Source organism: Rhinolophus sinicus, chromosome 6, assembly GCF_057876585.1.
Source record: "Rhinolophus sinicus isolate RSI-liver-muscle chromosome 6, RSI-T2T, whole genome shotgun sequence".
Lineage (NCBI taxonomy): Eukaryota > Metazoa > Chordata > Mammalia > Chiroptera > Rhinolophidae > Rhinolophus > Rhinolophus sinicus.
The window spans coordinates 24853953-24874921 of record NC_142506.1 but is presented as its reverse complement, the minus strand read 5'-3'; the positions used below and the strand labels follow the sequence as shown (position 1 = coordinate 24874921).

The following is a 20969-nucleotide window of genomic DNA, read 5'->3' as shown; positions in this document are numbered from 1 at the left end:
CTGTGTGGACATAGGGCTAAACTTTGATTAAAGAAAAAAACTTGAAGTATTTTCCCTGAGGCATTAAATTTGGAGCACAGATAGCTACTGGGTAGGAAAACAATGCCAAGGACGTCATTCAAAGGATAAATTACCCATGTACTTCCTCAGAGCAAAAGGATAAAAGATACATGCCTATTTCTGAGCATAAATAAGTAAGGGACTCTCCAGAGGGTTGGTTCTCCCTGGTTTGACAACAGACACCCATCAGTATGTCTTTATAATCCCTAGGAATTTACTGACCTTCAAGATGTGAAATTCCCCTCCCTGTCTCAAGGTTCCCCCCTCAACTAATCCCTTAACCTTCAATACCTGCTCATTGTCCTCAACATAACCTCTAGCTAGTCTTTTGTCCTCCTTTGTTTAAATTCATTAATTCACTTATTTTTCACTCAGCAGCATTTGGGGGAGGGGGGCACTGATTTTGTATTACAACTGGCGATATTACAATGAATAAAGTATGGATCATATCCTGAAAATGCCTAGAAGTTTAAGTAGCGACTGCTCCTATGGGACTAAGGAGATGTGGGTGTCCACAATTTTCAACTCCAGTGACCTGAGAATGACCTAAGGAAGAGCTAACATATGAGTAAAGAAAATGATCATCGTTTGGGACAGGTAGAGTTTGAGGATAGTCATCCAAAAGGGGAATTTTATAGATCTGTTAGAGATGATTGACTGGAGATAGACCCAGTATAACAATATGGACAAGAGAATAAGGAAATAAGAAAGGAATAGCCATTAACAATAACATGTTTGTTAAGTGCCAGATAATTTAAACACTTTACATGCATTTTCTAACTTCTCTCACAACAATCTTATGGTGTAGATATGATTACTATCCCCATTTTACAGATTGAAAAAAACTGAGGCTTAGAGTATTTCAATAATTTACCAATAGTTATTATTAATAGCAAGTACTGGATCCAAGATTTGAACACCACGTTTACCTAATTCAAAAAGGTTTTGGGAGTAATATGCTTGAAAGTAGTACTCGATAGCTTGAAGACGTACTATTTAATGAAGTAAATAGTGGAAAGAGATGTATGTGTGCGGGGGACAGAGGAGGACCCAAGAATGGGCTTTGGTAAACAACTGATGGAGATAAAGTACGTTAATACCTTTACGTAAGCAGGAACTTTATTTTACTCGCTACTGTCCCCAGTGCCTAGAGCAGTACCTAGCCTATAGTGGGTACTAAATGAATATTTGTAAGTAAATAGAGATGCAAGAAAAGACGAAATATTATAGAAAAACTTAATTAATGGAATGCAATAAAACATGGAGGTGGATTTTGAGTTGGGGAAATGATCAACTTAATCAAATATTCCAGAGAAGTCAAGACAAATAAAGATTAAGAAAATACATACTTTAATTTAAAATGAAGGAGCCGTTAGTGACCTTGAGGAGACAGAGTACAGGATTCTTATGAAATAAAATCCAGATGGCACAGTTTAAAGAGGGCATAGGACAAGTGGCCAAGCTGGAACTTTACTGGTGAAATTTAAATTAAGAGTAAGTGAAAATGTCAAGGAAACATTTTGCTAAGGGAAACTGATGTCACCGTTTCTTTATTAAATTTTACCCTACCTTGACTGGTTAATCAGAATTTTTTTTCCAAATTTTTCTATCCTCATGGACATTGATTGCCTGAAATTTTGCTAAACTGTGTTTGTAAATCCATAAATGTCACTTATGTAATTGGGAAAAGAAATAACTACATTTATAAATATGGAGTATGAAGACAAAACTATTCTTTACATTTTTACTACTATTATCTATGTGATTAAAATTTGTGCAAAGTTTTAAAATCACTCGCAAAGTTTAGGAAAAGACAACTTTCCTTTCAAGCACAGGTATCCAGTGACTTGAAACCGTTAAATGAGCTGAGAGTCCTTAGATAAAGAGTTAGAGACAGTCAGAGCTACACAGAAGGTAGAAGTTTCCCAAGCAGATTTCTGTGTTGGGAGCTGAGGGGCAGACAAGTTAAGAGGTTGGACATATATTCTACAATTCTTATTAGGACTCAATAACAGCAATGATTATAGGGGCTATTTGTGAAATATGGGCACAACAGAATTGAATGGCATGGACGTGGGTGCTAGATTTCCTACGTTTAGTCCCACCGCTTAGATCTTTCGCAAGGATTAAATGAGTCAATGCATATAGAGTTTTTTAGAATAGGTTTGGCACTTGATAGGCTTTGTCATTACTCTTATCTCTTAGATGTGTGTTACATATGAGATAATATGTATTTAAAATGCTGTGCATTATATAGTCTATGTATACATCTTATATATAATAAGATACAATACATACATATTATAGTTTACTATTATATATAACTGCATATAATTTATTATTTATTATAAATAATATGGAATGTACAAAGCTATAATATGTAGAAGTTCAATAAATTGTGCTTATGATTATAATTATCAGCTTGTTGTTAATAGTACTGGCATTACTAATCTTTGGATATGTTACTTTTTGTTATATATAACAAGAAGTAACATCTGCAAAGATGATAAATATTTAAGAACTGACTCTGGGTGGAGAGCACACAATGGGATATATAGATGATGTATTATAGAAACACATTTGAAACCTACATAATTTTAATAACCATTGTCACCCTATTCAATTTAATAATAATAAAAAAGAAGATGGATTTACTCTAGAAAAAAAAAGGCCATGTATTTCTAGTCAGAAGAAAAATAAAAAGCCTATGCATATTAATAGATGAAGGACAGTCAAGAAAATAGGTAGTTTGTTTCAAAAGATCTGAGAGATGAAAGGACTTGAACAGTTCCTTTGCCAGTGCTGTGTGGTCTGTGCTATTTGGCAGCACCCTTCCTGCAGACAAGGCCCCGCTGCAGTTGCTATGCCGCTTGCATTTATTGATCATATGACTTAGGCTTAACTCCGTCCAAGAAAAGGTTGAACTGGCTCTTATCCCAGGCAAGGTCGAAGCTTTCAAGCATTAAATACCTTTTAACATAATATGGAGATTTAAAACCAAACAAAAAAGGGAAATTTGATTCACATAGTTCTTATGTTTTTATGCTCCATACAAGTTGGAATGATTAGGCTTGAGGATATTAATTACTTTTCTATAACCTTAAATAAAAAGGACTCAACACATTTGTTATAGTCCTTTTCTAAGGATTAGGGGAATTATAAATTCAGAAACAAATTTTTAATATTTTACAATAAGCTGAGTTATGATTTAACGGTTTATGTTTTTGGATGAAACTAGGCTAGCTTTAAGGCATTTGGTTTTAGAAACTTAGGGAATGAAAGGAAAAATTTCCTACTACTGTGCACTGAAGGGAATTCAGAGAGGAAAATAACCACATGCTATTAATAACATAAAAGTACAAGATAAATATAGAAATAATATAATTCTCGTTTTCTATCTACTTGAAAAATTAAATAGCCCTAGAAAACCACCTTTGTCTTCCACGTTACGTTTGAAAAGATAACACTTTTCTAACATTTGCAGACATTCTTTCTTCACCGGAAACCATATTGGTCAAAACAGTAACTGCATAAATATTCTGTATACTTGCAACTCTCGCTCTGTCTAAAAGATAATTCTTGTTAATAGTTTTCATCAATTACCTAAATAGCCCAATTTTATTGATTGGCCTATATCCCATATCATACCCACACTCGTACATATTTTGTTTTCTTTTGTTTTTAAGTAGGCTTGCCTTGAGTTTCTGATCTTGCTAGAACTTCTGCAGCAAGCATTACAGTGAGCAAAGCTTTTGCTAAGTATATCCAAAAGTAGCACCAAAGTTTACATTGACAAACGTAATTTACTTGGAAGGGCGAAGGCCCTAAAATGCATTTTCCAAGCACTTTTTATAGGATTAAGAGAATATCAATGATTTATATCAAAATAGGAGAAGAAAATGAGATTATATAGTGAAAGGGAGCCAGGTGGCTTATAATCATAGCATGAATCAGTTTTACATAATTTTCTGATAATAAACTCTTTCCTGTGTCACTCACACAGCTTCATATTCAAAAATTATGGATGGTGCAACTTCAGTCATCACTAATATAAATAATTATCCTTCTTAGCCCCTTTTAAGATGCTATAGTCTGGAGTTGATTCCTTTGTGGCAAAGCCTGTGTTCAATATTTACTATGTGATTTGGGCAAGTTACTTTTCTAAAATAGGAATATTGGGAGCACCTATCTCACAGAGAATATGAAGAGTACACAAGTGAATATATATCTAAAGTGCTTAGAACAGGACTTGGCAAACTGTAAATGCTCGATACATTTGAACTATTGTATGAATCAGCTTCTAAATTACTTTGGGGGAATTCACACAATATTTATTCTTACTACTGCCAAGTTATGTGACTATAATAAGTGATTTAAAACAAAATATGCTACCTATGAAAAAGCGCAGGTATTACCAGTCTAAAATCTCCGTCTCCATAATAAAACAGTATTACTACTTGTGAGAGGATCTATGATCATAAAAGGGAACAGATAAAACAAGGGAATGAACACCTACATCAGGAAGAAGGTCAAAGTATTTCTCCCTTCTGCTCAGTTATCTCCTCCTCTCACCACGCTCTGCTATTATTTCCAATAAAACGAAATCTAATGATAGTCTTGAGCAGATGCCGCCATTTCCACAGTGACTAAATTTGCCTGTTACAGGCCTGTACTAATATAACTGTGAATCTGCTCAGGCGACTAGTTTTTCTTAAGCCCAAATCTTAGAGGTTTTAAAATTTAGCAGATATTTCACATTTGCAGGTTTAATATTTCAGATTTTGTTTAACATGACCAAGCCTGGTACTCCATAATATGTAAAATTCAACTGTGCAGAAGTGTAAGTTTAAATCATGCTATCCTGGTGAAACCAGCAAAGGAGCCAGGCCCCAAAGTCGTGAACTGGGTCCTCCAACCCACTCCTTTATGTAAACATGAAAAGCAAATTTATTCAAGTTCATGAATTATTATTTAAGTTTATGAGTCATTCAAGAGAATGACTTGAGATAGGATATTTTTCTTCTACCCTAATAGGAGCAGTGGTTCTGAAAATAGGCTGTACGTCATTTGTATCTCAAAACATTTTGAACTAGAATAGAGTTGTGGTTATACATGAATTAAAATTCATGGAATGACAGAACTATATTTGTGGTGCCCCCACCAAGGCTACTTGGTGGTACTGATGATGGAGTGAAAACAATTCTAAAAGTATGAATGTTAATTTGAAAACTTTAAAAGCCATTTTATTTTTATATTCATATGAATCATAGAATCATGAGAAGTCTAAAAGGAGGGTCACTTAATATTTTTAGTTAACTTTGTTTTTATACTCAAGGTATGTTACAGTGGAACTGACAATAATTTAGGGGTTCTTTCAGGTAAATTACAGAGAATAAGGATATTTATGTTAGTTCTACTTCTCTCCCTGAGGACAGTTTCTAACCACTTTAGATATATATGTGTATGCTGTGTGAGTGTGTGCGGTGTTTACATACCTGTGTGTGTATGAGTTGAATTTAAGCATAAGTATTAGGTTGGTGCAAAAGCAATTGCGGTTTTCACAATTATTTTTAACCTGTTAAACCACAATCACTTTTGCAACAACCTAATACGATTTTAGGATATGAGCAAGCAGAGTAGGAGGGCTTCATATCACACGATCCAAAGGATTCAAAGACCTTCTCCTTAACACTAAGTTACTCTCTTCTCCTTACTCCTAGACTCGCCATTATAACCTCACAGCTTTTTCTGTTTGTTTGATTTTAAAGCCATGGAGCACTTGAATCAGTGAAATCTTGCACAAAAGCCCCAAAGTGAAAAGCAGGTGGAACCAAACTTCTCTGACCCAGGTAGCAATACGCAAAACTGTGCCTGCCATCACTTCTCTCACGTGCTTTCCCGACCCCTCCCTACTCTTATAGAATTGCTTGCAAAGCCTCTTTTTAGGGTAAAATGTCATCCCAGCAAAGGGGAAAAACAACAACAACAAAAATAAACAGGTAACCTAAACCACAAATCTTTATTGAAATCAGGAGAGGGAAGATACTGGTAGTGTCTAGACTCTCCCTCTTGACAACTGTTTGACACCTAACAAAGTGGTCTCCAATACACATTTCCCTCACCAACCAAAGGAATCTAACAACCAGGAAGACAAAAGAAGTTAGGCTCACTTATTATATACTACACAGAGTGTTAATATTATCATCAGCAGGCTGTTTATTCATTCATTCAGCACATATTTCCTGAGGACCTTCAACGTGCCAGAAACTATCCTGGGTTCCAGGAAATCAAAGATAAAAAGGTACATACAATGAAATACTACTTGGCCATAAAAAGGAGGAAATCTTGCCATTTGCAACAACATGGACCTTAAGGGTATTATGCGCAGTGAAATAAGTCAGACAGAGAAAGAAATATCTTATAATTTCACTTATTTGTAGAATCTAAAATAAAAAAATAAAAAAAGAACAAATAAAATGCATAGATATAGAGAACAGATTCATGGCTATCACAGTGAAAGGGGGTTGAGGGTGGGCAAAATGGGTGAAGAGGGTCATTTGCTGATGGATGGTAACTAGATATTGTGGGGAGAACTTTATAATGCATACAAATATTGAATTATTATGCTATACACCTGAAACTAATATAATGTTATATACCAATTTTACCTCAATAAAAAAAATAAAAATTAAGAAAAAAAATTTAAAAAGGTACAATTCCTGATCTTGCAGAACTCTGGTAGTGAGAAAGACAAGCAAATTTGCTTGAGAGAATCAGGGAAGGCTTTCCAAGAGCATGTGCACAGTATCCAGAGGAACTAGGGACATGGTACTAGTAATTTAGGGGGGCAAAAGGAGGAGAAAGTTGGGGATGAATCTCTCCAAAGGCAGACAGTCTTCTTGGGATCTTGGGCCTCTAGCTAAAGCTGTAACATGATGAAGAGCACGGCTCTCCTCAGGCTCTCCATAAACCCTGCTTCAAACAGACCGTCTTCTGTATCACTACACTTCTATAGTATATTGTAATTATCTGTGTAATTGTCTGTCTTCATTCCTACACTGGCAACTGTTTTTCTGTATTATAACCCTTGTCAATGACTGACAAATGAATGACATATACTTAATATGTAGGGAATGGAGGAATGGATGGGGGATTCAATGAATAAATAGGGAGAAAGAATATATAAAAGTGATGTGACAGCAGGAAGATAGTTTTTTCTTACTTTGAAGTTTACTTTGGATCCCATTCAATATACTGATGAATCCTATCCTCCAACCCACTCTTTTAACTAAATTTGAAAAGCAAATCCTTTCAAGACAGAATGTTTCTCTCACCCTAATAGGAACAGTAATTCTGGAAATATGCCCCTAGCTCCTTCTCCACAGTATTTGTACTGTAGATGGTGTGTGCCATCTGGAATCTTGGGACTTTGGACGATAGCTCCTAACTCTTCCCTATGCACTTGAAGTACATGTGACTTTGACATGTAATCTTCATAAGACAAGCATTTATAAGCAATGGGACACCCCAGGAATAAGCAGAGAATAAACAGAAAACTTTCTGTGGAAGAGAAATGGGAGATGAGGGAGATGGGGGAGGTCTGTACAATAGGTTTTCATCTTTTATGGACCTAAGAAACAGTATTTTTGAAAGAAAAGAGGTCATGCATATATACTTTCAGTTTAACAAGCACAAATCAATCAGGTTATTCGGCAATTCAACTAGGATCTGCTTTACATCTCATAAACAAACACTTCTGGTTTTACCTTTTTGGGCTCTGGCATATTATTAATATAAATAGTGTAGATTCCACTTTTATTAAATCCAGCTTGATATACATCTGCACAATCTCTAAATGGTTTCTCTTCCTCCTTTTTTCCTCCCTTTAGTAAAACTGCAAAAAAAAAAAAAAAAAAAAAAAAAGATTGAAATATGTGAATAAGCATATTAGTACCACTATTACCCAAATAGACTTCAAGTATAACTAAGCAAGTCTTCATTTCCGCCAACCAAATTTCAATATTAGTTACTGAAAAGTCTATCATAAAGATAATACTAGATTTTGAGGTGACTCATAAAATTACAAAGCTTAAGGAAAAATCTGTAGAGCAATTTTTGACTGAATTGAATACTTTTTTTATTTTCCTTAATTTCATAAATCTTGTTTTTCTCTGAAGGTTTTCCAGAACATCAACTCAAGGGATAAACGACGTGATCATGTGATACCTCCCATTGGTAACAATCATGTCAATATTCCTGCAAGATTTCTAAAAAGTTCTCACCTACATTTCACAGGAAAGTTTTAAAAAATGTTAAAGCATTTTTGGAGGAGGAAGAGATGAAGATAAATTCAAACAGCATGGAGATTTAAAACACTAAAAGTAGGCAGTAGTGTTTTTTCATGGCTTTAAATTGAAAAGTCCAGAAATTTTTATATAAAAAACAAAACAAAACAAAACAAAAAACCCTCTGAAAGTAATTAGATTTAGAAAGTAGAAAAGAATCTCTGACCCAATTTAACTACCCAGAAAGATAAGGCAACTGAACTTTTTTTTTAATTTAATGCCCTAAAGCTATACAATTAGGTAGATGATACACAAATACAAAATATAATAAAAAGTGAATAAGCATTGAAATTAAGTTATATAGGGAAAAAGCTCAGAAAAGGCTGAATGTCAAGTGGAAAATAAATTTAATTAGAGCTAGTCTTTTCTGAGAACTTAATTTTATTTCCTAAGCTTCATCCATTATTAAATTATTATTAATGAGATCAAAATACAAAAGTGACTCATATTTAGTAGTCTTTAGCTAATGATATGAGTGGCATATTTATAAAATATATATGACTTTGTATTTCCTAATAAATATATATTATTTTAGTAATTGGTTTTATTAATCTTTTTCTAGAAGTAAAGATTAATAATATGTTATCATCTTGCCCTTAAAGTCTCATGTTATTTAAAAAATACCTGCTTTCAATCACTTTGAGTCACAATGGTCTTTTATAACAAGAACACCAAAGGTAAACTGCGAATCAGTGCTTTTAAATTAATTTTAAATTCTCTATCAATCTAAAATACTAACCTGCATGCATGATGTTACTAATTGATAGGCAATTAAAAATAAACAGTCTAACTTTGGTAGAGAGAAGGACTATCTCAATATAAATATTTTAAATTTCCAAAAATACTTATGTTTCAAGAAAATGAAATATCCATGTCAGATATGTTGCCATAACAGAAATATAGAAGTATATCATTTAATAGTATCATGTTTTTCTCTATAGCTCATGTCTGCATTAGTGGTTTTGCCTACTTGTATTAATAATTACATTTAAACATCACTATTACACTACATATCAACACAGGATAAGTAATCAGAGGATTACGGGTTCATACGATAGTGAAGAAGTATTGCATAGAACGTATGCCATAACAATTTAAAAATGAATGTATAAATGTTTACTCAAAAGCCATCTTTAATTGCATTGGGAATGTCAGTGGATTACATAAAGGTTTTACTTTCAAACACATCAGTGCAGTTCACTTGTGCTTATTTTAAGCTAATGGACTGTTATTTTCTAAAGCAAAATCTTTCTAAGTTCTAAATGCTTGATCTGTTGAAAAGTTTGAAATAACCAAATTAGATGTAAAAAAAGGATGTAAAGAAATACCAATTAAAATTTATGATCTTTTTTTTCTTTTTCTTTTTTAATTAAAGTTTATTGGGGTGACAATTGTTAGTAAAGTTACATAGATTTCAGGTGTACAATTCTATATTACATCATCTATAAATCCCTTTGTGTGTTCACCTCCCAGAATCAGTTCTCCTTCCATCACCATATATTTGATCCCCTTTACCCTCATCTAGCACCCCCCCCCCTTTACCCTCTGGTAACCACTAAACTATCGTCTATGTCTATGAGTTTTTGTTTCTCATTTGTTTGTCTTGTTCTTTTGTTGTTTTTGGTTCATATACCACATATCAGTGAAATCATATGGTTCTCTGCTTTTTCTGTCTGACTTATTTTGCTTAGCATTATATTCTCAAGATCCATCCATGTTGTCACAAATGGTCCTATTTTATCTTTTCTCACCGCCAAATAGTATTCTATTGTGTATATATACCACAACTTCTTTATCCATTCATCTATCGAAGGACAGTTCGGTTGTTTCCATGTCTTGGTATGATCTTTTAAGAGGATGAACAACACAGGAAGATATGTTCAACAGGAATTCAATGGTAAACCCATTTTTCCTTTTTTGGGTGAAAGATACAGAAAGTCACTTATCTAAGCAGAAAATGCTTCTCCTGTTGCATATACCACTTCCTGCCCCCCGTTATTTAGTTATGTAAGGAGAATACATTCCCTTCCCACTTCTCTGCCATCTCCCTTCCCCTTTTCTTTTCCTCTCCAGGAAGATGTGGGTGAAGAGGCTGTTGTGTGGAAGGAAGAAAACTATTTCACATACATCTTAAATAATAGAGGAAAAAATGGGTATTATATTGTTTATCTGCAAACTAAATGTATAAAAATGATGTCCAAACCATGAATTTAAGTCTTTTAATTGGAAAAATGGTTTGACAAGTCTACCATAAAAGGTATAACTAATACTAGGTTATATGATGGGTTTGTTGTTATGGCAACATATCTAATATAGATATTTCATTTTCATGAAATAGTTTGGTTTTTTTGAAAAATTGAAACACATTCTTCCCAGGAGCAGTAGTCTTTGTTTCTAAAAAAAAAAAAAAATCTGATTGTCTGATTGCTTGTTTTTAATTAGTCATTAATTAGTAAACATTATGTTTGAAAGTTTGATCCAGGCTACATTTTAGAGTATTAGAGAATTTAAAATCAATGTAAAAGCTGCATTCACAGCTTACTTTTGACATTTGTATTATAGACTATGATTTGAAGAAGACTCTTTCTATAAGGGTAGGTTGACCTTCAGAGTGTTTTTTCCTTCTTTAATCTACAAAGTGGGACAGTTACACATATATCTGAGGAAAGTGTGTGAATTATGTAACAGAGCCAAATGACTTACAATAAGTACTCAAGAAATTGTAGTTATTATTATTGTTGCTGTGGTAATATAATAATATTATTAATAGTGACATTATATTATTTTTAGTGTCCTATGGAAGGACACTAGCAGGCTAAGAAAAGCCAGCCAGTCAATGGAATGTTGGAAGCTCTTGTCTTCTACTCTCAAATCCAAACAGTGTAGAGTGTAGGTGCTTAAATGGAGGCCACTTATACTTCACTTGTTACATGTAGGTTTATATTGAACTGGCCTCTCCTTGTGAAAGTTCACTAATTGGCTTATTTTATTCATTGACTACATCAGGTCATACCATCATTATTTAAGTCTAAAAAAAAACCCAGGTAATCTAATCTTGCTGTATTGTGAGTTTTATCTGAACAGTTAAGATTTAAGGATTATTTCAGATGAAATGATATATGATGTATATACCAACATGTTAATTGTAGAGGTTTTAGTCTCATAACTTAAATTGGCAAGACTAATTATTTTATTTGTTAAGTACCAGAGAGTTCTAGGAAGTTCAGTGTTATGACTAGATATTGTAAAACTGGACACATAAGAAACATTCTGAAACATAGAAAGACAATAACAAAGTTGAATTTACTGAAGACTACAAGTGTCAGAATTAAGGATAAAGTTTTGTAGCTCTTGAGATTCAATACGATAGAAGATGTAAAAAATAATATAAACAGAGCTGCTTTAAAATGGAGCCAGAGCTGCTATCCCAGAGGACCTGCCTTACTCCTCAAAACTTTGGACTGGGCCGAAACCAACACTACGTCCCAAACAACTGTTTATAAAGACGACAAGAAATCAGATAGTATGACTACCAGACTGATGGCTACCAGACCGAAAATTAAAAAAACAAAGCAAAACACTGTTTAGAATTAGAGTCACTATGTTAGCTTACATGCACCAACAGATATGCCTTCCTTCTATTATTGTAATTGTTTCCCTTCCCTTTTTCCTAAATACTCTTTGCCTTTGTCTCCAATCAAAGCACTGTTTGGGTTTCTGCCCGAATCAGTGCTTCCCAAATAGCTGTTCTTTTTTTATCTCAAATAAATACTCATTGCTTTCACTTTGGATTTTCATTTTCAGGTTAACAAAGATTATGCCTGGATGAATGTATGGTAAGTGACAAAAGGCAGATATGAAAAACCTGATGGAATAGGATAAAAGAAGTATCAACTGGACAGAATTGGGGAGAGTGATCTGGAGACCTGACAGAGGTGTTTATCTATCTGTCAAAGTAAATTGCTTGTGATTATGGATGACTTTGTTCTTGTGTTTTTGTTTCCTATAATATGCACATGTTAACTTTTAAAAACAAATATTATTTTAAAACCTAAAAAAAAAAAAATAATGATAATAATAATAAACTGGTTTAAAACTGTGAATTTAAAAAAAAATCTTTACATTTAAAAGTTCCTTCTTTGACCACATACTCTTACCTTTTTCTCTCCCATTCTTTACTTCTTAATGAGTTTGTCTTTTCTCTAACTGGGATTGTAGATCCCCTCCATTACAGCCAGCCCCTTCCTAGCTTCCATTTTCTTTCTTCCTAACTTCGATCTCAGAGCAAAGCTTTAAAGAATAGCTCTGGTGGAGTTCATGGTGCTCTCCATTCACTGTCCTCTCACCCACTAACCCTTGCATGGGTAAATCCTGACACAAGGAAGGGTGTTTATTCAATTTCTAAATTGAAAACACTGATGTGAGGCTATTTAATGTCATCAAAATGTGTGTTGTCTAAAATCAGCTTTGTTCTCCATGCTGCTCAGTCCAACCCTTGGTCACTTCTAAGAGACTTTCTATTACATTTCCTGAATAGTGTATTTCAAATCTTTCCATTTTTTTCAAGACTAAATCTCACTCCTATCTTTTCTCATTCTTTATATCTGGCCTTGTTTTATGGTTTATTATGAAGAGCAAAGCCATTTGATCCATAGATCCAACTTTTTACTACAGAAGTTGTCTTGCATTTTGACTATGTGTTTGCTTTTCTCTTGGCCTGCGGATTCATATTTCTACTTCTCTGTTGGGTAGTTCCTACTGCTACCCCAACTTTCATTTGTTTAATATTACCTAATCTTTTCTTCCAAACCCTATATTTCCTCTTTCTCTTACTGGTCTCACTATCCTCCCTCAGTTGTCATCAATTAAAATTTAATGAAAGCCTAAATGTAAGATAAATAGACTAAGGCTTTTTTCATTGGTCTCTCAATTAAAAGCATGTCCTCTGTTTCAGTTTACTCCATCCTATATTAGTTAATTCAACAAATATTGATTGAACATCTATTTGCGTGACTTATCCTAGGCAACAGAGATACACATGTACGAAAACCACAACCTGACCTTAATGTGATCACAGTCTGATGGGAGAAAGACCTATGTTAGTAGGTCTCCATGATAGCTCATAATAGCTATATCCATGATAGGAGAAAACTCAACTCAAGCTGGGTTAAGCAAAAATATAATTTATTGAAAAAGGTAATTAATCTAGGATAGAGGTTTAGGTAAAGCATGATCAGGTATCAAACAACATCTTTTCTTGACTCAGTTGTTGCCACTCTACCTGGTCACAAGATGGCTAGCAACAGCTTCTAAAGCTGTAATGTTACCAGTTGAAACATAGCACCAAAAAGAGATAACGTCCACAGTTGTTATCTTGGAGGTATGTATCAACTGCATTGGGAGTATGCAGAAAGAACACACTATATCTGCCAGATACACATGGGGAAGGCTGTCCAGGCAAGGTAACACCTGAATGAATAAAACATGTAAAAGAGCTTATCTGCACTAAATTTTAAGAGGCTGGTATGCCAGTTCAGACTTTACCTACACCAATATCAGCAAATAAATCTAGAAAGTGTTAGGAAAGAATCATTATTCATTCTTTTCATTTAGCCTTATCTGTACAACCAAATCTTCATGATCTAAAAGGAAAGACATACAGACAAGCAGGTGTATGTCTGTCTTTCACCAGCCAGCATTCAGCCAATGAGCAACCTGAAACCCTCACTCTGGCAGCTATTGACTTTGTCAGGCCCTTCCTTTTATTTGCCCAACCAATTTCAATCCAGATGGTATATCTGCCACCAGGCTGATTTCAGGGAAGAACTATGAAAGTGAGGCACAGGGTCACTTCAATTCAGATGAACCCTAAAGAGAAAACTTCCTGGAATGCAGAATTGGTAACTGAGTCTCAGCAGACCTAGTAGAAAACACAGGTGGCAATTAGTCTTGCTACCAGAGACACTGAAAAAAAGCCAAAGTCCTTGATCTTGTTCATTTCCTAATAGTTGCTATAAAAGAATTGATTCTTCAAACTTTCTTTTTCTACCTTAGATGTAGCTCATGGTTCATATCTCTCCAGCATTTAGCAAACATTACACTGTATGTGGATCAAGTTATTGATTTAAAGGTAATCCTTGTGGTACATTTTGGGCCATCATCATCAGAGAGCTCACAAGCCTAGGAATTGACCCTATATCTGTAATTTTCAACACAACAGGTTACTGGTGTTAACTGAGCACATGGACGAAAATAAAAGGCATATCTGACAAGGTGAAAACAAGCAAACAATTGATTAGCTTCTATACTCTTGACACAGGTGTGTGGGCATTTCATGCAAAGGCCATTTGAAGACACCTCCTAGAACCCTAATTTATTTGAAACAACTTTTAGAAGTTGAAGAAGGTGATACTTTGCATTTCAAAGGTGCGGCAAAATTAAAAGATTTGCAGGCAATATTCAGCGTTTCAGTATTTTGTGGATGGGTGTGAGGGAAAGGGAGACTTACCAGTGATTTTATACATATATATTACATATACACAACCACATAAATACATAAAATCTTTATGCTTCTAAATTGAGAATGTCACAGTTGGCATTTTATCTCATATAAAACATAAGCATGTGAACCTAAATATCTCATCATTTGATATCTCAGCATGATAGTTTTTAACCTACAAAAAATGGCAACTGAACATGGTTTAATCTAACATATATTTGTGTATATATATATATATATATATATATATATATATACACACACACACACATATGTGTATATATATATATATATATATATATATATATATATCACTATGTCACAGTATAACAAACACATAATATATTGTATTTGTAAATATTTCAAATCTGAAGTCATTGGTAAAGTAGCTGAAAGCTTCCCTTTTTAAAAATCTACTATTCTTTTCCCCCACAATCCTCCAACCCTTGTATGAGGGAACACTTTAACATTGTTTACTTGCAGCATTACTATTTTAATGACTTTTTTTGTAAAAAGGACTGTTTTACCCTCATTTAAGTTCTTTATGTGTTATTGCTTTGTAGATACTCTGTAAAATTTTAACTATCCATCATCTTCCTGGTGGAACTATAATAATCATGATCAGGAAACTAGCTCAGTGTGCTCTCTAACTTCAACAAAACTTACAAGTAATGGAACTCTAACTATAAGGCTGAGACTCTTAACTACTTCTTACTGGTTTCTGCAGTAAAGTCAAATTCAAACAGAACTCAAGTGAATCATGTGTCACAGAGTCGCAGCAATAGTTAGCTGACAAAGTCACAGCCAGGGTCTTGAGTGCATCAGGACAAACCTCAATTCTGAATGGGTACAGGCTCTTGGCATGGACTGAGGAAGTATGCAAGGAGTGACAGGAGGCAGACATGACCAAAAAGAAAAATATTGAGATGAGGCTAGAAGAGAAACACAGGTAGCAGAATTGTCTGTGAGAGGGGAACTCTCAGCAGAAATATAAAACAGAACTTCAAAAGCTAACAGAGGATTACTGAGTAAGAGGCCCCTGAGAAACCATATTGGATTGCATAATGTCCATACCTTATACGTTATGCTGACCAGGATTTACCGCATTAGTAGTAGATACTGTTTGACAAGCCTAATGACTTGGTGTCCCAGCCTCTGGACTATTTACTAGCAGCTACAAATTTAGAGGGAGGGCTAGTGAGGGAGGTGAGAGTAGGCATATGTGTGTGTGTTTGTGAGTGTGTTGGTGTTCAATGCTAGAATCTGGCATGAAAAACAGCAAAATTAATAATTAAAAGCTTTTCTGTATGTATGAGGAAAATACAGTAAAATTTTACAAGCAAGCAAAAAGAAGAAATGATAATCGTGGGGGCAGCGTATAAGGGACATATTATATTATATAATTTTCTAAAAACACCATGGTATTATTGTGATACATATTAATTCATGCTGATGATAGTAAAGTAAATTTTGAGAAAAGCTTTCATTTTATACAATCTTCTCTACTTAGAGGAAAAAGAGAGGAGAGGATTAAAAACAATTCACCATCACAATATTTTTTAACTTTCTTAAAATTTTGCTACTTAAGGAGATACATTTTAATTATCTGAAGAATATATTAACCATTACATATAATTTTAGATTATATATACATGTGTATATAAATATATATACATATAAATATATACATATATACATTTTTAATATTGAGATATATGCATAAGGTAAACTTAAATCTATGTGGACATGCAAAGCACTCTATGGCATTCATAGGTGGATTACTAATTTTAGGGTACATTTTTTTAAGTACAGAATAATGAACCATCTACATACTTCTATTTTAGTTTGATTAGTATATTTAAATAAATTTTCTAATGCTCCTTTAATGTGAAACGACTCACATATATAACTGAATGTATATTCAAAGCACATTACACTTTAAGCAACTATGAATGAAAAAAAAATTACTGAAAGTTGAAAATGGATTTACACATAACTTCAGTTTAATCAAGTGATTATTCATTTTTCATAAAATTTATTTCTCTTTTCCCTTTGGGCACCCTGATGGGCAGTTATGAGTGCTCCATGACCTTTGCCATTTGTTTGGAAGGTCATTTCATTAACAAAGATATTTCAGGTGTTTCATGTGTGGTAATTTTCCATGTAATGTTTTTGGCATGACTGGAATATATTGATTTTGAACAAAAGATTTCCTATGCATGTGGGAAAGCTTAAAGGGCATCTTTTGTGTCCTAGTATAAGTAGACATATTAAATTCAGCAAAAGCCATTAAAAACAGAATGAAAGTCTTCAGGCAATGCTCTAAAGGGTAGAAAGTAGTTGACAAATGGTTTTGAAAACTGACACACAGGCAAAACTTCACTTTGAAGTTTTAAATAAATAAAGGCTGACTGCCACCATAGGTGTGTCACTTTGTTTCTTTCTCTTGTGGTGAAATATACTTGAAGAGCAGTACTTGGCTACCAGCTGGGATTCTACCTGGAGTTTTACTCTGAACTTAGGGCTTCCTCAGTCAAGAGTGATAGAAAAAAACAAAGAGAAGATATGATATTATTGATAAGGGTTATAAAATGTGTGGGTTGTACAGACAACAAGCAAAATCAAAGGTGTGTGGTACTTGTATGTTAAGCGATCTGGCAGCAGTACTAGAACTAGAAGTCGGATGTCCTGAGTCCTGTTCCTTAGAGACCATCATGCACTGCCCTCTACATGGCATGTATCATAGCTGCTCTAAGATGCTGGTGTGGTGACCATTTCAAACTAAATCCTTGTTCTAGGGACATGGCCTGGGTTGAATATGGTTGAGATTCAGTTTATTTGTGCATTTGTAAGTGTGTACACAAAGCAGAAACAACTGGAAAAACCTTCCATTAAAACCAAATCTCCACTTAAAATTAAAACCAAAGTTCAAATTCACTGTTCTCAATTCACACTGGTTGTGAAAGCAGAATGTTCACACCTATAGGTAATTATGAGTACATGAAAGGACATAATAAAATTAGAAGAGCTATGACTTAATTGGTATTACATTTAATAATTTAACTTCATCATAAATTCATTAAAAAAAAAAAGGTAGGTTATTCTTGGTAGGTCATATATGAACGTGCTTTGTTACTAAAGTTGGTCCCATTCAGAATGTGAACACCCAAGCCAGTAGTAAGAAGAGAGTCCAGTGTTATGATATTGGTGTTATTTAGTTGATAATAAATGATGAGCATCCACAGGAAACTAAAAACAAAATTAATTGATAGTTTTCAAGGTTCTTTGCAATTGCCTTTTAGAAAAATCTTATGCTAAAAATCAATATTTTGTTTATATGTAGTTAAACATAACTGTACAGTTGCAACATTTCTCAGGTTTTCTTTCTTTTTTTTCTTTCTCTTCTTAAAGCATAAAACACTTCATGACGATTTCAGTCCATGGCTGATGTGATGCTTACGTACTGAATGATGTTAATAAAATGTGTTTTTCTTCTTTTTCTCTGAGTAATTACAGGTTTCATCCGGTTCAGTGTAGAGTACCATAGCTTATCTGTAACTAATGTCCAATGTCCCATTACATCCCTGAACTTAGAAAGTATCTGTTGAATTTGACTTGAATGTGGATGAGCCCAGGAAATGACTTTGTTGAAATTCTATTCAAAATATTTTGTGCTTCTTGGCTTTAGTCAACCAGACCATGAAGGCATAAGAGAAGAAGGAATTGAGTTTACTCACAGTAATGTTGGAATATCAAGGCAACAATTTGTGTGTGTGTGTGTGTGTGTAGCCTTTCACCTTGGTAACTTCTAGGCCCAGCTGGAACCAAGAGATATCCCTTCTCAGATAGTCTAGTTTCTGAAGTTGAAACTCTAATTCCAAAAGACAATTAACCACAAAATTTCAAATCACCCCCAAAAGATGTGGTTTAGAGGCATATAGTCCTTCATAGTATTCTTGTATGATCCTATGTATTTCTGTAGTATCTGCCATAACTTCTCCTCTTTTATTTCTAATTTTGTTTATTTGAAGGACTATATGCCACCAAACTCAATAACCTAGAAGAAATGGATAAGTTCTTAGAAAAGCATAACCTTCCTAGACTGGATCATGAAGAACTGGAAAATCTAAACAGAACAATAGTAAAGAAGTTGAATCAGTCATCCAAAACCTCCCCAAAAACTAAATTCCAGGACCCGATGGTTTCACTAGTGAATTCTACCAAACATTCAAAGATGATTTAATATCTGTCCTCCTTAAACTCTTCCAAAATATTGAAGAGGCAATACTTTCTAACTCATTTTATGAGGCCAACATTACCCTAATACCAAAACCTGGTAAGGATAACACACAAAAAAAGAAAACTACAGACCAATATCTCTGATGAATACAAATGCAATAATCCTAAACAAAATACTAGCAATTTGAATACAACAATGCATTAAAAAGATTATACATCACGATCAAGTGGGGTTCATTCCAGGGGCACAAGAATGGTTCAACATATGCAATAAAATCAATGTGATTCACCGCATTAACAAAATAAAGAATAAAAATCATATGATCATATCAACAGATGCAGAAAAAGCATTTGACAAGACACACAGCCATCTATGATTAAAACACTTAATAAAATGGGTGTAAAATAAAAGTACCTCATACACATAATAAAAGCCACACACAACAAATCCTCAGCTAATATACTTTATGGTAAAAAATTGAAAGCTTTTCCTCTAAGATCAGGAACAAGACAAGGATGCCTCCTCTCACCACTGTAATTCAACATAGTGTTGGAAGACCTAGCCAGAGCAATCAGGCAAGAGAGAGAAATATAAGGCACCCAAATTGGGGATGAAGAAGTTAAATTGTTAGTTTTTGCAGATGACATGACTCTTTATATATAAAACCCTAAAGACTCTACCACAAAACTGTTAGAGACAATAAATGAATACCGTAAAGTTGCTGGCTACAAAATCAATGTACAAAAATCCATTGCATTCCTATACACTAACAATGAAATTTCAGAAAAAGAAATGAAAAAATAATTTCTTTTGCAATTTCAACAAAAAGAAAAAAAAATACCTAGGAATAAACTTAACAAAGGATTTGAGGGACCGATACACTGAAAATCATGAGACATTATTAAAAGAAACTGAAGACACAAAGAAATGGGAAGATATTCCATGTTCATGGTTTGGAAGAATCAATGTAGTTAAAATGGCCATATTACCCAAAACAATATACAGATTTAATGCAATCCCCATCAAAATCCCAATGGCATTTTTTAAAGGAACTAGAACAACAACAACAAAAAATCATTAGATTTGTATGGAATCACAAAAGACCTCAAATAGCCATAGCAATCCTAAGAAAAAAGAACAAGGCCAGAGGTAACAAACTTCCTGACTTTATTTTATACTACAAAGCAACAATAATCAAGACAGCATGATATTGGCAGAAAAACAGACACACAGACCAATGGAATAGAATTGAGAACCCAGAAAAAAAACCCACATAAATATAGACAGATGATTTTTGACAAAGGAGCCAAAAACATACAATGGAAAAAAGAAAGACTCTTGAATAAATGGTACTGGGAACATTGGAAAGCCACATGCAAAAGAATGAAACTAGACTGCTATCTGTCACCATACACCAAAATTAACTCTAAATGGATCAAAGACCTAAACATAAGACCTGAAACAATAAACTGCATGGAAGAAAGGATAGGTACAAAATGAATGCACCTTGGATTCAGAGAAGAGGATCTTATAAATTTGATTTCAAAGGCAAGAGAATTAAAACCAAAATAAATGAATGGAACTATAAGTAACTAAAAAAGGAGGCAACCAACAGAATGGGAGAACATATTTGCAAACAACACCTCTGATAAGGGGATAATATCCAAAATGTATAAAGAACTCATATAACCCAACAACAACAACAAAACAATCCAAATACAAAATGGACAGAGGACCTAAACAGAACTTCTCTCAAGAAGACATACTAATGGCCAGCAGATACATGAAAAAATTCTCAACTTCACTAGCTATTAGGGAAATGCAG

The 20969-nt window shown here is 33.9% G+C and overlaps 1 protein-coding gene across 2 annotated transcripts in view; it reads right to left on the bottom strand.

Annotated features, from left to right (window-relative positions):
* The window catches only part of ANGPT1 (angiopoietin 1), a 266059-nt gene that overhangs the window by 49462 nt on the left and 195628 nt on the right, over positions 1-20969 (bottom strand). For both annotated transcript variants that reach the window (XM_074316347.2, XM_019750655.3), the window contains exon 5: positions 7827-7954. In XM_074316347.2, coding sequence (XP_074172448.1) covers positions 7827-7954 — 128 coding nt within the window. The remainder of the gene's footprint in view (positions 1-7826; positions 7955-20969) is intronic.